The sequence below is a fragment of the Phoca vitulina genome, unplaced genomic scaffold, assembly GCF_004348235.1.
Source record: "Phoca vitulina isolate PV1807 unplaced genomic scaffold, GSC_HSeal_1.0 scaffold29, whole genome shotgun sequence".
NCBI classification, from domain to species: Eukaryota; Metazoa; Chordata; class Mammalia; order Carnivora; family Phocidae; genus Phoca; species Phoca vitulina.
In genome coordinates, this window is record NW_022589732.1 from 17,449,149 (window position 1) to 17,463,722 (window position 14,574).

General features: G+C 53.1%; 1 protein-coding gene across 26 annotated transcripts in view; it reads right to left on the reverse strand.

Moving 5' to 3' along the window:
* The window catches only part of KCNMA1 (potassium calcium-activated channel subfamily M alpha 1), a 715,944-nt gene that overhangs the window by 499,317 nt on the left and 202,053 nt on the right, over positions 1-14,574 (reverse strand). For all 26 annotated transcript variants that reach the window (XM_032423695.1, XM_032423687.1, XM_032423686.1 and 23 more), the window contains exon 2: positions 456-617. In XM_032423695.1, the coding sequence (XP_032279586.1) occupies positions 456-617 (162 nt within the window). The remainder of the gene's footprint in view (positions 1-455; positions 618-14,574) is intronic.

A 14,574-nucleotide genomic window follows, 5' to 3' on the forward strand; every position in this document is an offset into this window, starting at 1 on the left:
GAGCAGACCCAAGAGAGCCAAGAGAACTCTCTGGATCCTGGCATTTATCCTTTATGAGCTCTCTGCAGAATTCTGAGCACACATTTCTTCGACTCCCTTCTCCTCTCCAAGATTATCAAGCTGTGTACGTGTGCGTCTGTGTGCATGCTTATGTATGTGTGCATGCCTGTGTGTGCATGCATGTGTATACCTATGCTGCTGGCAGAGGAAATGCTCTACATCCTCCCCAACAGACCCTCTTTGCCCCAGATGCTGGCCCACTCTGCAGATACCCCTCAAACCACTGGCTCATGTACACAGAGAACCCGGCCTCTACTCCATGACCCACTGTTCACCCCCCACTTCCCAATAGCCGGAGGCCTGGAGAAGCCCCGGGAAACATGGTGTCCCTCTAAGCAGAGGCATCATGGACCAGACAGCAGGCCTCGCTGAGGAGGAGGGAGTTGGGGACTCACCAGGACTCTGCCAGTCAGTGTCTGGGCAGATATCATCACCCCCGCCCAGTCCTTCACGGAGGTCATCCAGCCGACCTCGGCTGCCGTTGCCTCCTCTTTTTCGTCCACTGGCTTGAGAGTGCCATCCGCCTGGCTTGAGCCATTGTTAATCTTCTGCGCCTCCTGGCAACAGAGAGAACAGGGTTGAGAATAGGAACCAACTGAATTCATTAAACACAACCCACCCAAAAGAATCAAAGTTGGAAGGGTCCTGGCTGATGGGGGAACTGGCTTGAAGGTACAAGGGGCAGGGAGATGGGATGCATGATGCCTTTGATTTTCTTTTAAATCTTTTTTTTTTTTAAGAATTTTTTTCTTTATTTTCTCTTAAAATATCTTTGTGAAAGAAAGAATGAAATTATTCTCTTTCCACTTTAAAGGGGGATAAAAAATCACTAAACTCAGGAGAGAAAGCATCTTGTCTAGGGTCATGGAATAACTACAAAGGAGATGAGGTTGGCATGCTGTGGTCTCCACCTGCCCAGGTTTCCTATCCTGCTCGCAGGAGCGCCCTATCTTTCTTAAGAAAATCCCCATCTCCTCATCGCCATCTGTGTAGTTCAAAAGGAATTGAAGGCCCACAATGGCTCCAGGAATAGAGACGGATTAATTGGACCATCCCATCCCTTAAGCAAGAGCAACTGGGCCAGTGACGGTTACATGACCCATGCCAACCCAATACACCTCAAGCCTGGGACTTTTGCTGGAAAGAGTAGGAAAGGTAATCCTTCCCTGAGAATGAAGCCACCACAGAGGAAACTAGGAGAAGTGACAGAATACTGATGTCATTTGAACACCTGAATCCAGCTGTGCCTGAAATCCACACCAGAGCTTTTTAATTACAGAAGAGAATAAATTCCCCTTCATGGCTAAAAACATGCTTGAGGAAACAAGGTTGATTTCTTTAGATAAATGAGGCCAACTTGGGGCCCTAAACTGCATGCTTTTGTATGCAATGTGCCCTCTGCCTAGAATTCTTTTCTCCCACAGGGGGTCAAAGCTTCCCCCTCCCACCACCTCCCTCAAGTCTTTGCTCAATGAAATCTTCTCTGGTTACCCTTTTAAAATTCCAGTTCTGCCTTCCAACAGCACCACCTTTTCTGTTTTATTTTTCATTCATAGTCTGCCACCCCCTACCAACTCCGGCATCCTGAGGGCCTAAAAGAGTGACTTGCATATAGGTGGCTCAATAAACATTAATGAATAAATAAAAAGGGTTATGAGTATCAGCCCCTCACTGGGCCTAGGATTGTCAAACAAAATACGGGACACCCAGAGAAAACTGAGTTTCAGATAAACAACAAATTTTTTACATGACACATAGCTATACTAAAAATATATTCATTATATAAAATTTAAATTTAACTGGGCCCCCTACTCAAATATCCACTGAGATTATTTTTGCAAGTATAGATGTAGAAAAAGATGCCGGCAAATTATGTTCAGCATTTAAAAGCTTAGAATTAAGTTTCAAAGCAAACAGACACTGGGGATCACTGTGAGTTGGAGCAAGGGAGAGAAACCAAGGCAGAGGTGAAAACCTTCATCTGCAGTGAGTAGGGGTAAGGCAGAGTGAAGAAAGGACAGACCCGTACCCCTGAAATAAATAATACATTATATGTTAATTTAAAAAATCCAAAAAAAAAGAAAGAAAACAGAGATGAGATGCACAGGATGAGTCATCCTCTTGGGGATTTGCAGGCAGGCAGGAAGCTGCTCCTGACACAGGGTTCTCCCCTTCTGGCCTCCATGGGTTCAAGGGAAGCTGGGAAGCCAGAAGGCGCATCAGCAGAACTAGGTGCTCATGTTGTCTCTCTAAGTATATGAGGCCCCAGGGAGCTAGAATAGTCTAAGAGGAGGCCTGTGGTGGGGGAGCCCCAGGGTGGGCACACTCGGGGGCCACCTATTGACACTGTGGAGTCTGCTACCCAAGCAACCTAAGGCCAGTCTCAGTGGCCTGTTAGGACCCTGAGTCTTCACCATGTGGAGATTCTGCATAGCTGGGTGTCCTGAAAATCACAACAGCCCTGATCCAGAGGCCTCACTATGAACCTCAGGAACTGCAGGTGTAGATTCAGCTCTCCTGCCCCATGGGACACCCCCCCCCCCATAAGATGGGGGAAAATATGGCCTGCCACATAGATGTTGACAGGACTAACCAGTGCCCAAAGGCATACAACACACTTTCAGTTCATTAGTCCCACCACCTCCCACCTCTCCTTGAGCCACTGACCCTCGAAAACAGTGATTCTCAAGTTCAAGTGGGCATCAGAACCACGTGGAGGCCTTGTTAAAACAGAGTGCTGGGTCCCATGCCAGAACCTGCATTTCTACCAAGTTCCCAGAGAATACTGATGCTTCCCACCCGGGAACCCCACTTTGAGAACCCCTGTCCCTAATCATGCTGACATGGCTTAATCATCCCTGCCCTGATCTAAAATGGGATATGGATCTGAACCCCCAGCTCTTTCCCAGTGTTTCCCTTCACCCAGGACAGAACCACCCGCTTCTTTCAGAACCAGGGGCTGGGGGTGGACAAGGGCGAGGTCGGGGCAGGGCAAAGCCCTCAAATCAGAGGCTCTTGTGTCTCCTTCCAAGCAGTGCCCCCCCAGCGACGTGTCAGAGCTGGTCCATGGCCACAGGCTGCCCTCAGCCCTGGAGGCTCAGGCCCCACAGCCACCTGGCAGACCAGCAGACCTTGGAGGAGAGAAGCCGCATGGAAAGGGCCAGGAGCCAGTGAGTCCGCCCCAGTCACGGTGCTTTCAATGCATCAATAATTCAGAGCACAAGAGGTGTATTGCAGATAATGCCCTTTTGCCAGCCCTCTTAACTATTGTTTTACAAGGCATTCATTATTTTAATTACTTTATGATAAGCAAGGAAAAACACAGACTAAAGAAAGATAATGCCCGTGTTCGTATTTGCTGACACTAGATGCTGTGGGCTTAATTACCACATGTGGGAGGCAGGTCTGGGGGAGCAGGACAGCAAGGAGGCTGGAGCTCTGCACAGCGTGCTGCCAGCCGGCCAGGGCAGCCACCTTTGGCCTGCGGGCAAGCCCCCCTCCACTCTGACCTCACTCCGACCAAAGCATCCCTCGCTGGCAGCAGGTACAACCCCACGCTCTGGAGAAAAGAGGGCAGAGGCCCAGGGGCGTTGTGTCCTTGCAGAGATACACGGCAGGGAAGGAATGGTAAGGACAGTAGAATAGTGACTGGCCACCATTTCTCAAGCCAGAACTAAAAATTAAGTGCTTTCCATGTCTGACCTTACTCAGAGCTTATGATAATCCAACAGGCAGGTGGAGTTATCCTCATTGCACAAACAGGGTAACTGAGAGCAGGTATTTCTCAGAAGAAGGCACAGAGCTTGAGAGGGCTGGAGGCAGACAGCCCGCCGGAGCTTGGTCAGCTCTGCCACTGACAAGCTCATGAGCCTCACCTCCTCCATATAAATGCGGACCGGCATGCCCACCCCATCAAGATGGTGGCGAAGCTTACGTCAGATCAACGATGTACAGTGTTTGGCCTGGGGCTAGGCAGCTATGGTTGCCAAGACAGAGCCCCCATTGCTGGGACTGGTTGCCTCCAAAGATAATCAGTTAAAACTGCACCATCACATTGATCGGTGGCCCTGAGAGAGACGCTGATGACCCTAGGCGGGACGCTGACCCAGAGAGAAACCTTAATAAATAATTACAGAACGGAGGATAAGCGAGTATAGGTTCTAACAGCTATGACTTTTCAATGAGGCAATGGGCACCTGGGAGGGAAGGCACCACAACTTCTGGAGGGGCTCCAGCAGGAGCTGCGGGGCACCCCCAGGACAGTGGGGGCAGGGATTCCTACACAGAGTGGGCCCTGGACCAAGTAGCCTCTTAGATCCCTTCTGATTCTGAACTCCATCAGATCAGCCTCCCATTAGAGATGAGGAGACTGAGGGCCCGAGGGAAGCTGCCTCCTGGGTCCCAGGACCCTGCTCTCTCTCCTATGCCTCCAGGACCTTGCTGGGGGGAGGGGTGGGGTACAGTGGGGACTGGTGCTTTGTTCTGAACCCAGAAAGTAGGCATCCATCAAAACTTCCACTTCCCAGTGCAGAGAAGGACTCAGCTACCCTTCCGGGAGGCCTCCTGAGCAGGGTCAGGCAGGCTCCCTGGTATCAGGAGAAACCTGGCCCTGATCCCCACTCATCCTCCAGGGAGACCACTGTGTGCATGTCCCCCTGTGTGTGTGAGTGTGTGAGTGAGAAAGAGAGAGAGACCCCACAAGCTATAACTCCAGCTACCCCAGCCTCAGGACACCAGAGATTTTCTGAAATGGAGACAAAGATGCCTTGGGGAGAAGAGAGGAATGTGGAGGAAGAAGGAGCAGGAAAGAACAAAACAGGGTAGGGCCTGGGGGTGTGTCCCGGAAGATGCAGACCTGGCTACAGCCACCTCCTTGATAAAGGGGCTCAGTCTTACTTCGGAGGCCACTCTTCCCTCCAGCCCTGCCCTCTCTACCAGAGTCTTCCATAAAACAAGCCACAGCTCCCTCGTGCAGACAGCACGGGACATCTAATGTCAGTGCCCAGACGGCAGGGTGGGCAGGGCTGCAGGGCAAGGATGCGGGTCCAGGGGTCTGAGGGCACAGTGGACCAGTCCCCTCCTGCTGCCTGCTCATTCAGGCACTCTCCCACCGGCCTCACCCCTGCTGTGCCTTCTCCCTATTCCTTCGAGCATTCCCCTCAGTGACTTCCTATTGGCGTGGCCATGGAGGGCCTCAGGCCTCCTCTGTCATCTGTGGCCAAGGGCCTGACCAGACCACACGCACCTGGTGCTCACTACACAGAGCACACGTCAGTTGGATGCTCAGGCATTTCTCCTGAATCATAAGATCAAACACTAAAGCGTCAGAAGGGACCTCAGTAAACCCTTCGGATGCCAACCCTCCTCATTATACACATAAGAGCACCGCGGGCTGGAGGGGAAGCCACATGCCCAGTGCCCCCCAGCCCAGCCAGGAGTAACCACCCCCCCCCCCCCCCCCCCCCCCCCCAGCAGGCACCCCCCCCCCCCCCCCCCAGCCGCCTCTCTTGCTCTTATCCTTGCTGCCTCCTGGGCAAGATGATGCATCCCCTCAAATGCAGCCTGAAGGAACCAGCCACTCCCAAGCACATCCCTCTGCTGCACCAGCCTGCAACCTGGAGTCTGGGTGTTCCTGGGCCAGGCTTCAGGTGGAGGGGCCACGGCAGGAAGCAACCTTTCTTGTCTTCAAAGGGCCTGGCTTTCCCCAGCAATGGGAGCGGCCCTGGCCCAGTGCTGGAGAGCAAGCCCGTTCTAATCCCAGGACTCCACAACCCCCAGTCCTCAGTTCTGGGCCCCCTCTCTGTCTCTCATCCTTCCTGTTTTGGACCCAGTATCCTACAAACTTCAGGTTTGTGGTGTGGTAGGAAGAACCCAGAGGCTCACAATACTCAAATCCAAGTCAAGCTTTTCTGGATGGCCTTGAAGAAGTCAGTTCATTTCTCAAAGCCTCTTCTATAAACACCAATGAGTGCTGCCTTGTGATCTGATAAGGTGGAGCACAGCACTTAACTGTCTTGGGGGGCGGGGCGCGCTGACGGCAGCATTGCTGTCCTCTGGTTCGGACAGGAAGCAATGCCATTCTGGAGAAAGGAGTCCTGGACCCCAAAGCCAGGCCTCCCAGAACACATGGTTCAACTCTCAGATCCCCGCCCAGCTGCATCTTGCAGGGCAGGGCCCCCATTATCTCCCTGAGCCCCAACAGGATGTTGGAATTGCCAAGTCCTGCCAGGTGGCCCACTGTGCTGGCCCCACCCTCCTGTGAGCTGCCACCGCACCTACTGCCTGGCTGGGCTCACTCACCCCAGGGTACACTCGCACCCACACCTGTCGGCTGAGGCTGGGGCCAAGGCCACCCTGGGCACCACACCTGCTGGGTGACTGGAGAGGGGATGGGGGGGTCAGCTGCTGGGAGGAATTCAGAATTTCCTCACAGCTCCCTGCTGGGGCTGCCCCCAGAAGCTCCAAGGCTGCCTCGGGTTTGATTTCATCTCAGTTCTCTGGACACCGGCTCCTCATTCCAGATCTGGGAAGTGGCTTAAACAGCTCATCTGGGAGGAAAACTACTCTAAAAAATATAAGTCAGATTGTGTTGGTGCTGTTCCAACACCCTCCTGTGGCTCCTCGTCCCACTTGGAGGACAAGTCACAGCCTTCACACAGTCCAACGCACCCAATCTGCCGCCATCCTACAAGTCTCCCACTCACTCACTCTCTCCAGCCGCATCAGCCTCCTTGTGCTGCCGGAATGTTCCAGACCCATTCCCATCTCGGGCTAATTGCACTGGCTGCTCCCCCTGCCCCTGGAGAGCCCCACGGCTACTTCCCTCACCATTCTCAGGTCATCGTCACCTTATTACTGAGAGCTTCCCTGCCCGCCCTGTTGAAAGTGACACCCCACCACCACCACCCCGCGCCTTTGCTCTATTCCTCCTCAGAGCATTGATACCACTAGCCTGCCAACGTCGGTCCTCTCTTACTGTCTGTAAGCTCCGTGAGGGAAAGACTCGACATTTCTTTTTAGTTCACTGCCGTGTCCTCAACAGCACAATGCTGTGAGCTCCGCGGAAGCACCTGCTCCATCTTGGTGAGGGACAGGAGCCAAGGGTGTGCAGGAAGGAAGGAAGGAAGGAGGGAAGGAGGGAGGGAAGGAAGAAGGGAGGGAGGGAGGGAGGAAGCAAGGAGGGAGGGAGGGAAGAAGGGAGGAGGAGGGAGGGAGGGAAGGAAGGAGGGAGGGAGGGAAGGAAGGAGGGAGGGAGGGAGGGAAGGAAGGAGGGAGGGAGGGAAGGAAGGAGGGACGGAAGGAAGAAGGGAGGGAGGGAGGGAAGGAAGGAAGGAAGGAAGGAGGGAGGGAGGGAGGGAAGGAAGGAGGGACGGAAGGAGGGAGGGAGGGAGGGAAGGAAGGAGGGAGGGGAGGGAGGGAAGGAAGGAGGGAGGGAAGAAGGGAGGGAGGGAGGGAGGTAAGGGGAAGGAAGGAAGAAAGGAAGGAAGGAAGGGAGGGAGGGAGGGCAGAAGGAGAGCTGCAGCAAGTGGGAAGTCAGTTCCAGGCACGCACAGCATCTAGAACAGGTAGTTTTACGAATCAGTAGTAACGATACCACCGCTGACTACTGTTGCTGAGCATGACTGCAGTAAATCTGTAACGAGGCTATGAACGCACTCATTGCCGAGGAGGGCCTAAGCAGTTGGCCCAGGAAGACACAGTCAGGATTTCAGCCCAGCTGTCTGATACCAAAAAGAGGTGAACACCTGTCCTTACATCCTCGCAGGGAGAGCGTGAGAAGCAAATGGGATCATGTGTGTGGAAGGATTACGGACTATTGCAAAGTGCCTATGAAAGGTTTATAATCATTATGAGGACTCAATCCGCCCCACTCCAGGGTACCGCGTGGACCGCAGAGACCCTTCTGCAAGGTCCCTGTGACTTGAGAGGGTGGTTAAATCAAGGACAGAGACACATAGTTCCTTTCTCGGCCAAGAACCAGCTTGGAGCCATAAATCACCCTTCGTGGAGCAAATGCATTGAATCAGAAATGAACATGGCCAAGCTGACAAGCCGTGAAGCCTTCCTCCTAAGCACTGAGGTGCCCTCGCAGATGTGGCCGGAGGAGGAGATGCAGGCGATCCTGAGTCCTGCAGGGCCTCAGGCCCCTGCAGGGTTGGGCTCTGACAGGGACCTGCCTCCCCCGTCCCTGGGGCCCGTTGGTGGGGAGCACAGCAGGGGCAGGAGAAGCCGCATCTCAGGAAGTCCCACGCCTGCAGCCTCTGCCCAGAGCCTTGCACCACAGGATGTTCCCTGGATGCTCAGCTTCCTCAGGGCTGTGGGGGAAGGAAGGACTGGAAACCCCATCTGTCCTCTCCTCTGTCCTCTCCTTGAGTCTCACAGGGAGTCCCACTCCGTCCTCACGTTTCCCTAGTCACCATCAGAAACTCATTTCCCGGAGTCTGTATTGAAGGATTCTGTTACTGAGTTATCCCTTCCACCTGCCTGGGACCCCAACCCTCACCCCGTCTCCAGCGGCAGCTCCCCACCTCTCCTGAACCCTCTTGTCCTTAAAACTGACCCAGCAGTCCCGCATGCAGCAGCCCTCAGCTGAGCACGAAGCAGGAGTTTTTCTCTCTTCCTAGAGGACTAGGGGCGGGCTGAAGAGCTCGGGGCTGAAAGTCAGGAAGCTGGCATTCTAGCCCCACTTTGCCCAGAACAGCTGTGTGGCCTTGGCCAGTCACCCAGCCTCTCTGAGCAGAGACCTCATGTGAGAAATGAGAGGGAGCAGGGGGTTAAGCCCATAGTTTTCTGTTCCTGGGGGCCCAGCCTCGTGGAGTCTGTGAGGCACCCCAGGGGGTCAGCAAGGGAGGGCAGGGGAGGCAAGGCCCCGGCCCCCGTGAAAATCCAAGCATCTGCACACTGAGCCATTTTCACTGCGTAAGGTCCCGTGATAGACTGTGTCTGAGTGAAGTGTTTTCTGTGGGGGCTACAAAAGTTTGAAATTCACTGAGTAAAAATCCATAGGCCTATTGTAGTTTTGAAAAGATGCTTTATTTCGTGGTGCCTGGGTGGCTCAGTCGGTTAAGCATCTCCCTTCGGCTTGGGTCATGACCCCAGGGTCCTGGGATCGAGCCCCACTTCAGGCTCCTTGCTCAGCGGGGAGCCTGCTTCTCCCTTTCCCGCTCCCCCTGCTTGGGCTCTCTCTCTCTCTCTGTCAAATAAATAAATAAAATCTTTAAAAAAAAAAAAAAAAAAGGAAGAGAAAAGATGCTTTATTTCATGGCAATGATTATGACATTCTGGGGGCACAGTCTTGCCTAAGACCCAGAAATGCCTGAACGTTAGTATCTGTAAACACACGGGGCTCCCGGTACCTCATGCAGACCACTGTCCTGCTTCCTCAGCCTCAGGCCTAAATGCTGGGGAATGGTCTTCCAGACACCCCCACTCCTTCCAAACAGGCCAAGAGGAAATCCCTTCATGGCAGCCTCTTTCACATCCTGGGCGTGTGGCCCAGCATGGGATTCTCCCAGGTACTGATAATCCTACATATTAGGGATTAGACAGATTACCTAAAGCAGCTCAGGCAAATAAAGCATAATGTGGGCACCACCAGCTGGGATTTTCATGGCAAGAGCTCTGCTTGGGAGGAAAAGGAAGACGGGGTAGCCCTGACACTCAGGGGTGGGGGAAGCAGGGCAGCTGAGGATCTGGGCCCCACCTGGAGCTGCTATAAGCGGTTGGCGATACCTGCTTCTATCCTGGACAAGTTCCAATTATCCAGCCCCTCCCTTGCAGGTCAGAGCCTCCCCTGCACCCCACAGCCTCCCCATCCGCCCCCCGCACCCAGGACCCCATATGTGCAGGAGGCTCCACGTTGGTGCCAGAGGAACCTACCCAGCAGCTAACACCTTTGCCAAAACCTACAGGCTCCGCCTCCAGGGAAGGGGTACAGCACCCACAGACTCAGGCCACAAGAGCTTTAAAAGAAGCTCGGACAAAGCCAAGTGCTCTAGGATGTCAGGAAACCACCCGAGCTTACTAGGTCTCTCCGCCGGTCATAAGATACTTCATCAACACAGGCATTTTTAGGTATAGCTTCCCGGGTGCACTGTCCAGTTTCTCACTCCTAGGAGCCCCCTGGGCTGTGTGTGAATAACTGCTCTTCATAGGTCTTTGTGGGAAAAAAAGATGACAGCAGAAAAAGGCTGGGTGACCTTTAACAAGGCACTTAGCATCTTTGTGCCTCAGGTTTCTTTGTCTCAAATTCAAAGGGGCTGTGTAAACGCTCCCTGAGGCTCTGTCTGGTTTGCAAAGCACCTGACCTTGCGGTCTAGATGGCAAGCCCCTCACTTGCATGTGTCCCTGAATGTGAAGGGCTTGGGGAGCAGGGGGCCCTTTCTGGCCCCTGTCAGGCAAACACTGTAAGCTGCTTGCCAGTCTCCCGGGGACTGAGGAGGCTGGGCTGGCCCTCAGGAAATCCTGCCTTCCCTCCTGCACCCACAGGCCATGTCCTCTCCTGGCAGTTTTAGACCATCTTATTCAATCCTCACAGTAAGGCTATAAGGTAGGAATGTCTTGAGACTCAGAGAGGCTGAGTAATTTCCAAGATCACTCATCTTATAAATGGCAGCACTGAAATTTAAATCCAGTCTATTCTAAGACTAAAGGCCATGTTTTTCTTCTATTCCTTGCTGCCTCGGGATAGGCAAAATGTGCAAGGAAGATATGGGATCTCCTCATAAAGTGCTGCTTATTACTACTACTGAAACAATCATCTTACGCCCTATGGCTTCTAAATAACACAATTTTGTTGTTCAGACATCTAAATCTGGTCATGCTGTGTGTGGATGGGGAGTTGGAGAAATGGCCCAGGGAAGGCAATTCCAACCTAGGAACAGAGTGACCCATGAGACACAATGTCCCGTAGAGAGATGTGTTCTCAAAAGGCCACGTTTGCTGCTTAAGCCTGAAAGTTAACCAACTTTTAGGACAGACGTATACATCTCAGCCACTACTCCACACATGCAAACTAATAATCTCCTCCTGCAATTAGCGTACAAAATGAGAACATACATGACAGTCCAGGGTTCACTACTCAGGCCTCAGAGACTTGGAACTGTATTAGCAGAGACCCCAGCTCTGATCCCTCAGCCAGAGTGACCCAGGCTGGGTCCCGTGGGTCCGTTCTCCTGCGAAGACATGGCCTGCACCTGCCCTGGGAGAATGGCTCATTAACCACCTAGACGAGAAAAATATCACAGGGACCGAGTCAGAAGACAAAAATCACATTTGTTTTTTAGCTGCGGAATAATTTGTAATCACACCAGGCAAGTAAGCCAGGGCCAAAAGTTCAAAAGGATTAATAACAAATGTAATTTTCTGAATGTAGTGTCTTGGTTGGTGAATCCTGGGAACAAGATTGCAAGTTAGACACTATTATCCCCATTATGAAAATGGGAAACTGAGGCACTGAGGCTCTCTGAAGGTCTACGGTTAGCACGGTGACCTTCCAAATCCCAGCGAGGACCATGAGCTCCATATCAATCCCTTTTCTTTGCAGGAAGAATCTTGCATTTTATGGGAAGGCAATCTTACATGCCTTCTTGCTTCAAGGAGAGCACTCAAACCCCTTCAAAAAAAAAATCTTTTTTTAATGAAATGACTCTCAGGGTCACAGGGCCGTAGAGGTCAAAGTTGCAAGGGACTTGAGAACTTGTGCAGTCTGATTCCGTCCCTTCGGAAAGGAAGAGCCGAGGGTCACAGAAGGGTGGGGGTGCCTTTTCAAGGAAACGCAGGCTGTTCATACTGTAGAGAACCCCACGTGGCTGAGAGACGGCACGAGAAGCGTGGGAGGCACGGGTGTTGTTGTCAGAGAGCCAGAGTTTGCCTCCTGGCTTCCCCTCCTACCCACTGTGCAACCTAGAACCTCATCCTAGCCTCCGTTTTCTCGCTGGAGAAACAGGCTCACAGATACCTTCCTCAGAGAATATCCGTGAGGATCAGCCATCATGACAAACACAGAGCAGGAGGCGAGGGCTCAGTAAACAGCAGGTAATATTACCAGCTGAGTGCCAGACTAGGCACTCGTACGGCCACAGAAACAACCAGCTCAAGGTCCCACAGCTAACAGCGCCGATCGGGATGTGAATCCTTATTTTCCAAACAGCAAACCTCATTTCTGTCCACTTCACCAAAGCGGAGGCCAAAGCTGGCTTCTAGTCAAGACAGACTGGAGATGCATAACTAAGACCCACAGGAAATCCAAAACCCTCATTTTCATAAAAGGAGGCAGAAATCTCCATGCCACAGCCAAGTTAACTTTTATGACTCAAGTTGGTGGGGGGAAAAGGCACATGAATCAAAACAGGGATGTGGGCATGGTGGGGAACAAACGAATGCTACCCAAAGACAAGGCATTTTCACGTCTGAGGGACCGGTTCATCTGGTCAGGGAAGTCATGGACTATTCCTCTCTCCCACCTTCACCCGGCTTCTGAAAAGCAGCCCAACACCATTTAGAATGTCCCCACTTCCAGACGAGTTACTGAGAGGGAGACAGTAGAGGATCAAGGGGGGGGAGAAGCAGAAGGAAGGGAGCCCATCGCCGCCTTGTGGATCAGGAAGAGGATCAGGCCCATGTGGGCTCTCGCTCTCCGCAGCAAAGGATCCTGGGAGGTTGGCTCACAGGCCCTCTGGTCCCAAGGACCCCACAGGTTGGGCCACACCGCACTGCTGCTCCAGGAGGGAGTTTGGAAATGAAAAGCAAGAGCACAGTGTAATGAGGTATGTCAGTGAAGGACGGCCAACAGTCCTCTCCAGGGAAGAACTGTCCTTTTCTTTGACATTATGTCATCACTCCTTCGTTGGGTATTAATATGCCCTTTTAATGAAATGACAATGATGGTAGGGCTGGCATTTGACGGTTTCTTTTTTATGTCCCTGCTTCTCAAAATAAAAAGCTGGCAACCCTGTGATAGTCTCTGTGTTTTTAAGTGTAATTGATTAGCCCATGGAAAGTCTAGGAATTGCTCACCTAGTCCTCATTCTACAGATGGGAAGTTAAGGCCCAGAGAGGCCGGGCTCATCGTGGCCACAGCCCCCTACCTGGAGCTTAGGGTGTGTCTGCTACACCCATCAGGGACACCCTCGGGGCCAGGAAAGGCAGGGCCCAAGGGACGGAGACAAGGTCTCTCAGGTCTCCAACAGCTCAGCCAGCACCCCTCACGAGAGTGGGAGAGAGGCGAATGCGTCCGCTTTGAGGGCTCGGGGCGATACCGAGGGTCCTGAGTCCCCAGCCTCACTGCCAGTTTCTGAAGTCCTCACTCCAAGTACAGGAGGAAGTGCCCAGAACCTACACGATGTCCCAGGCATCAGTGCCGCTGCAGCCACGGCCCCACACCACCACTCGGGGGACAAGTGGGGGCAAGGAACCTGCCAGCACCCCGCAGGTGGGAGGAACTGCTTGTGGTTGACTATCGCCCGCCACGTCAACAGACAGAAGCAACACAACGTGAAAAGGTGGGAAACTTGTGAACAATCTAAGTAACGGCCCAATGCCCCAAATGACACAGACCACCTCCATCCCCTTCGCTTGCCGCCCTTTCCATCCACCACGGGGGTGCGCGTTCTCCATCAACCCCTGCGACGCGTCCGCTCCTGGAGGCCGGGGTCTTGGCCCGACTTGTTCACTGCCTATCCTCAAAGCCTGGGATCTGCCTCGCACAGAGAGGGGGCTTAACGGTGTGCGGCAAGAATTATTGGACAACTTCTGGTTTTTGTTTTGTTCTGCCTTGTCTTCCCTCTGTTCATATTTTCTGGAATCTCACAATCCTCCCCGGCTCCCACTGCCCGCTGCCCAGAAGCCCTCAAGGCCGGCTCTTCAGGCCTGTCTGCTACGTTCCCTGCTGTTCCCTGAGCTTGCTTTCCTGCTGGATTTCCCTGACGGGACTTGGTCCTCCTCAGCACCAACCTCTGTGCTAGCTACTCCCTCCTGGGGCACCTTCTCCATTGCTCTCCCTCAGTCAGATCCCAGGGGGCCAGTGTAAGTCCTCTCCCTGGCTATAGCCCCTACGGCTCTCCCGTCCCCACTACCTGTTCCTCTCCTTTGTCACTGGACAGGCAGAGGTCGGCAGTCTTAGCTGTCCTTTTATCCATGCATGTCACATTGCCCCCATTAAGCCTGAAAGCCACTTGAAGTCCGAGGCTCAGGGCGTCTGACATACAGCAGGCGATTAGCAGATAGGTACTGACCGAGTCCATTCAAACGCTGCTTGGCAGCCACTGGAAAAGCAAGCCCCTTCCCGGGCACCACCGACATCCTGGCTAACCCAGGCCCGTTTCCCCCGGCTCCCTAACTGCCACTCCTCAGCGCAGCTACATTTCCAGATACAAACACCAAATCCCAAACAAGATCAGATGTCATGAGGCTTCGGAGAGGCACGTGCTTCCCCAGACAGGTCAGTCAAAAACAAGATGAACGTTCCTGTTTACAAAAGGATTTGTCCCACTCCAGGAAAATTTCCACCACGAT